This window comes from Chiloscyllium plagiosum, unplaced genomic scaffold (genome assembly GCF_004010195.1).
Source record: "Chiloscyllium plagiosum isolate BGI_BamShark_2017 unplaced genomic scaffold, ASM401019v2 scaf_98615, whole genome shotgun sequence".
NCBI classification, from domain to species: Eukaryota; Metazoa; Chordata; class Chondrichthyes; order Orectolobiformes; family Hemiscylliidae; genus Chiloscyllium; species Chiloscyllium plagiosum.
In genome coordinates, this window is record NW_025201813.1 from 1 (window position 1) to 5803 (window position 5803).

Below are 5803 nucleotides of genomic sequence, written 5' to 3' on the forward strand. Positions count from 1 at the left end.
TTCTGCTGTGTGTGTGTGTCAAATGTCCTAATGTGTGATATTCACTTATTGTGCGGAATGTTACCAAAATAAAGACGTTAATGTCGAGATGCCTTTAGTTGCCATCCCAAGATAATGTGGAGTTCAGTGAATTGACTCTCCTTTACCTTTAATGTTCTCTCCCCAGGATGTGGGCTCTATGATCTCTGCTGATGAGTTGGATTTCTCCCCTGCTCCAATGAGCAGCACTCCCCTACGGCACCAAGTGGTAAGTGTTAGTGTCCTGATGAAGGGCTAATGCCAGAAACATTGACTCTCCTGCTGCTCGGATGCTGCCTGACCCACTGTGCTTTTCCAGCACCACACTCTCACCAGCTATGTCCACCGTGTGCTCAGTGAGCTGTAGCATTAATATAGGCCACGTAATCTCCTTCTAATTTGAATGAGTCAGGTGAAAGTAGATATTTTCATTCACTTTTGGGATGTCGGTGTCACTGGCTCGTCTCACATGTATTGTCTATCCCTAGTTGCCCCTTGAGAAGGTGGGAGTGAGCTGCCTTTTAGAACTGCTGCTGTCCATGTGCTGTAGGTAGGCCCGGAACGAGGACATACCACAACCCAAAGGACAAGCCACGTTACCATACATCAAGAGCATTTCCGAACTGACAGCCAGACTACTGCGACTCCTAGGACTCATAACAGCACATAAACCAACATCCACCCTCAGACAACAACTCATCAGGACGAAGGACCCAATACCCAGCATGAGCAAAACCAATGTAGTGTACAAAATCCCATGCAAGGACTGCACAAAACACTATATAGGACAAACAGCAAGACAGCTAATGATCCGCATCCACGAACACCAACTAGCCACGAAACGACACGACCAGCTATCCTTAGTAGCCTAGACAGGGGACGAAACGTTTGCAACACAAATTCCCAGCTCGGGGAACAGAACCACAACAACGAGCACCCGAGCTACAAATCTTCACCCAAACTTTGAATTCAATAAGACTGTAAAAGGAGACCAATACTATGCACAGTGTTCTGAATGTGGTCTCATTATTGCTCTATATAACTGAAGAATAACTTCTTACTTTGATGCTTAATTTTCTATGTAATTAGCAAGAACATTGCTATTAGCTTTTTTAATTACGTGGACCAGAACACCTAGATCCCTCTGAATCTCAGAGCTTTGAATTTTCACAGTTTAGATAACTTGGTTTTTAAATCTTCCTACTCTAAAGCTCTATGCCTTGGCTAATAAAGGCAAGTACTCAATATTCCTCCATAACTACCTGTCCTGCCTACCTTTAGGGACTGGTTTATGCGCACTGATCCTCTGTGCTTCCCAGGGACCCACCGTTTGTGATGTACAGGGTGTGCCTATCTTTTCCTCACTTGTATTTGTTGCACCCCCCCCCCCCCCCCATTGATGAAATGTCTACGCACAAACCTTTGGCTCCTTGACACCCCTTTGCTTCAGAAACATTGAACCCAGATTTCTGTGTATCTGTGCAATCAGTTTCTAACCTTAAAATGTTACTCATGCAAAATCGACCTCCTACTATTGGACAAAAATATTACATTTTACACGTGTTTACTCTGTCGTTAGCTCATTGCCACTGTCTCTTTCAATGCTACACGTATATCAAATTGCTATAACTCGTGACAGTTATAGACAACGATTGCAGTAAAACTGAAGTATTCATAATTATGATCTATTCAGCACAATTACAGTTCATTACGAATATAGGTCTCTTTAATTAAGAGAATACAATAAAGGGTCAAGTGGCTCTGCGCTGTGTGTTCATCGTCATACACTGGTTGTTGGGAGGTTACATTCTCAATCCTTTACGTTATAATTCTGAGCTTTAGAAGGGTTAATGTCTTGTTGCCTGTTTGTTCTCCATCTGATTGTATTTGTGGCTGTGCTGATGTTGGGGGGGGGTTAGCGGGGGCGGGCGGTGCTGGGATTAATACATTTTATGAACACGCTCCAGCCAGAGCATTCCACACTTGACGGCAAGAGCCATGTTCTTTGGTTTGGTTGTGTCAGGTTGGCTTTACTCAGCATCAGCTACAGTCGGACCAGTCAGCATCCTGCACAGTGGCCAGGGTAGAGTTTGTCCCTTTCACCAGGCAATTCTGTTGTGAGTTACCAGCGTCTTTGTTTGGTTTATCACAGGGTCGGAGAGAGATCGGAATGGATAGAGCGGCTGTTCCCTCATCATCAAAGAGGTAAATGTGTTGGCCTTGGGTGGGGGTCATGGTGGGGCTTGATGTGGTGGGGCAGGGTTCAGAGGACCACAAGGGAGCACTCAAAGGATCACAACTGGACTGCACTAAAGAACAGAGGCAGAGGGAGGGAAATACAGGGGCAGAGTCATCGTCTTAACGTACAAATTCAGTCAACGTTGTCACATCTCATCAACTGATCCAGTGCACAATCTGAGGACTGGGCACCCAGCAGTCTGTGTGCTGAGAATTGAAGGGTTAATCTTACCCTTGACATCCCTCTCCCACATCCATGGGCATCACTGGCTGGGCATGGCATTTATTGCTCATCCCCAGTTGCCCCTTTGAGAAAGTGGGGGTGAGCTGCCTTCTTGAACCGCTGCAGTCCCTGTGCTGTGGGTAGACCCACAATGCCCTTAGAGAGGGAATTCCAGGATTCTGACCCAGTGACCGTGAAGGAACGGCGATATATTTCCAAGTCAGGATGGTGAGGGGCTCGGAGGGGAACTTGCAGGGGGTGGTGTTCCCATGTATCTGCTGCCCCTTGTCCTTCTCGATGGAAGTGGCTATGGGTTTGGAAGGTGCTGTCTGAGGGTCTTTGGTGAGTTTCTGCAGTGCATCTTGTGGGTGGTACACACTGCTGTTCCTGAGCGTCGGGGGGTGGAGGGAGGTGGTGATTGATGACCTCTGTCCTGGGTCATCCTGAGATTTATTTTGATAGTGTTTTTGCACAGTGGCCTGTTAGACTGTAGGATGATTAATGTGGACAGTCTGCAAAAATGTTTTCCTGAAGACAGTTTCTGGGTCAGAACAGAACATTCTGGAAGGTAAAGAAAGGATTTTGTGAACTAACGTGTGCTTTTCTTGTTTTTGCCTCCTCAGGATTGATGGAGAGCTTGGGGCGCGGGTGTTTGGAGTCTCGAAGGCGCGATCCTTTCTGTCCAGAGTTTTCCGGGCTGCGATTCCCCTCCAGCTCCTCATCCTCCTGCTGTTACTCCTGGCCTGCCTAGTTCCTTTCACCCAGGAGGACTATAATTGTGCCTTGGCAAACAACTTTGCCCGCTCCCTGTATCCAATGCTGCGATACACCAATGGCCCACCACCTACATGACCCTCCATGGGCGTCCCCCACCCCACCCCACCCCACCCCTCTCTCTGTCTCTCACCTACAGCCGCACTCCCTCTCTATAGTATCCTCCTCCTTCTCTACACTAACTCTCACTCATTCTCTCTCCTTTTTTGAACACAGCCCACCCTCTATCCCACTCTTCCCTGGGCTGGGGCTTCCTCTGATATGAAGCTGGGATTGAGAGGTCTGGTTAATTCATGATGTTAATATCCAGGCAACACTGGTCAGTTTGAATTTGGCGAGTGCATATTTTTGGAACTAAATGATGTAAATATATTTGTATGTAACATGTGGGATCCACAATCCTATGTCCCTACTGCATGATGTATAATTTAACCCTTTCTTGGACGTTTGTCAATTCTGAATACTGTAGAACAGCATCAGGGAACTTTGCAATCTGGATTATATTATTCAGAGTAAGAACTATTTCTATATTGTACAGTAAACTGTGAGTTTAGTTGTGGGGGGGGGAGGGTGCTGTGAAATGAAGTCTATTCCTGGGATGTTTGAGCTGTGTGATCGTCGGATTAATTTCTGATCATGTGGCTAAGCACATCGATTCCTGCATCAAACAGCAGCACCTGTTTGTATTCAATGGAAATAAATTCAGGACTCCATTCTCAATTGAGTCATTGATCAGAAAAAAAATCTTTGACTTTATTTGTGCCTTTCAATACAGGAACGCTGTCTGGTGAGTTATACTTGCAGTTGTAATTCATAGCCAGAAACCTCGCTCAAACAGCAATGTGATAATGACGAGGTGATCTGTTTTACAGCTGTTGGTTAGGGGATATCTGTTCAATCAGACACTAACTGGTGATTCCCCCTACTATATTTCAAATCACATCACGCTATTCTTTTCATCAGTTTGGTTGGTGGAAGATGAGAGCTCACTTTAGTTATACATACAACAGTTCAGCACACCCTCAGCACTGACCCTCTGACAGTGCGGCGCTCCCTCAGGGCTGACCCTCTGACAGTGCGGCACTCCCTCAGGTCTGACCCTCCGACAGTGCGGCACTCCCTCAGGTCTGACCCTCCGACAGTGCCCACTCCCTCAGCACTGACCCTCCGACAGTGCGGCGCTCCCTCAGGGCTGACCCTCTGACAGTGCGGCACTCCCTCAGCACTGACCCTCCAACAGTGTGGCACTCCTTCAGCACTGACCCTCCGACAGTGCGGCACTCCCTCAGTACTGACCCTCTGACAGTTCAGCACTCCCTCAGCACTGACCCTCCAACAGTGTAACACTCCCTCAGCACTGACCCTCCGACATTGCCCACTCCCTTAGCACTGACCCTCCGACAGTGCCCACTCCCTCAGCACTGACCCTCCGACAGTGCGGCGCTCCCTCAGGGCTGACCCTCTGACAGTGCGGCACTCCCTCAGCACTGACCCTCCGACAGTGCGGCACTCCCTCAGCACTGACCCTTCGACAGTGCGGCACTCCCTCAGCACTGACCCTCTGACAGTGCGGCACTCCCTCAGCACTGACCCTCCGACAGTGCGGCACTCCCTCAGCACTGACCCTCTGACAGTGCGGCACTCCCTCAGCACTGACCGTCCGACAGTGCGGTGCTGCACTGGAAAGAGCAGCCTTGATTTTGGTTTAAATGTCTATTACAAACCGTGACAGATGACTATCTAATTTGAAGGCGGCACCTTTGTTATGTCTGGGGTTCACCTGACGAGCAGTTATCGGATCGGTGCACTGTGGGAGTGAGGGGCATCTGCTTGCGGAATGTTTGTCTGAGTGCTGACAGAGCAGAATGTGTAATGGTGACAGTTCCTCAGGAGCTCTCCGTTCTCTGCTGCCTCCTGCCCCTCTATAACCCTTAACCACTGAAGCTGGAAGTAGGAGAGATCGTTCAGCCCGTCAGGACTGATTGTTCTCGGTGCCTGCCTCATGACACTGTCTCAGCAACTCCACAACAAAAGGCTACTGTCACTGTTGGAGGTGAGTGAATACTGGAGACTATCCCAGTGAGAATATTGTATTTGTTTTCTCTACCTGAAGTAGTCAGGGTGGATGGGGATAGCCATCTTTCTGATCTAACTCAAACATTATTGTTGAATAAACAATGTGAAGTCAATTTTGCAGCTATCACAGCTTGCTCGGATATTACCGACACGAGTGCAGAGACTGAGAATACCACACCAGCCCCAGCGCTGTCTCCTTCGGGGTCTCTCCTCTGGCCAAACTCCTGTGATGTTGACACGGTCAGTGATGAATGCTGCATTCATTCAAATTTAAACCCTGTCACATCATCGACACCATGAATAATTTATATGAATGATTTGGATGTGAGCATAAGGGGTATAGTTAGTAAGTTTGCAGATGACACCAAAATTGGAGGTGTAGTGGACAGCGAAGAGGGTTACCTCAGATTACAACAGGATCTGGACCAGATGGGCCAATGGGCTGAGAAGTGGCAGATGGAGTTTAATTCAGAT

At 48.0% G+C, this 5803-nt stretch overlaps 1 protein-coding gene across 1 annotated transcript; it reads left to right on the forward strand.

The window, feature by feature from the left end:
- The first annotated feature begins 147 nt into the window (after window positions 1–147).
- LOC122546167 (nesprin-2-like) lies at window positions 148–3371 on the forward strand. The gene is made up of 3 exons (XM_043684975.1): window positions 148–247; window positions 2171–2223; window positions 3103–3371. Exons 1-3 carry the CDS (start codon window positions 152–154, stop codon window positions 3329–3331), a joined length of 378 nt encoding a protein of 125 aa, XP_043540910.1. The 5' UTR covers window positions 148–151; the 3' UTR covers window positions 3332–3371.
- Window positions 3372–5803: the final 2432 nt, after the last annotated feature.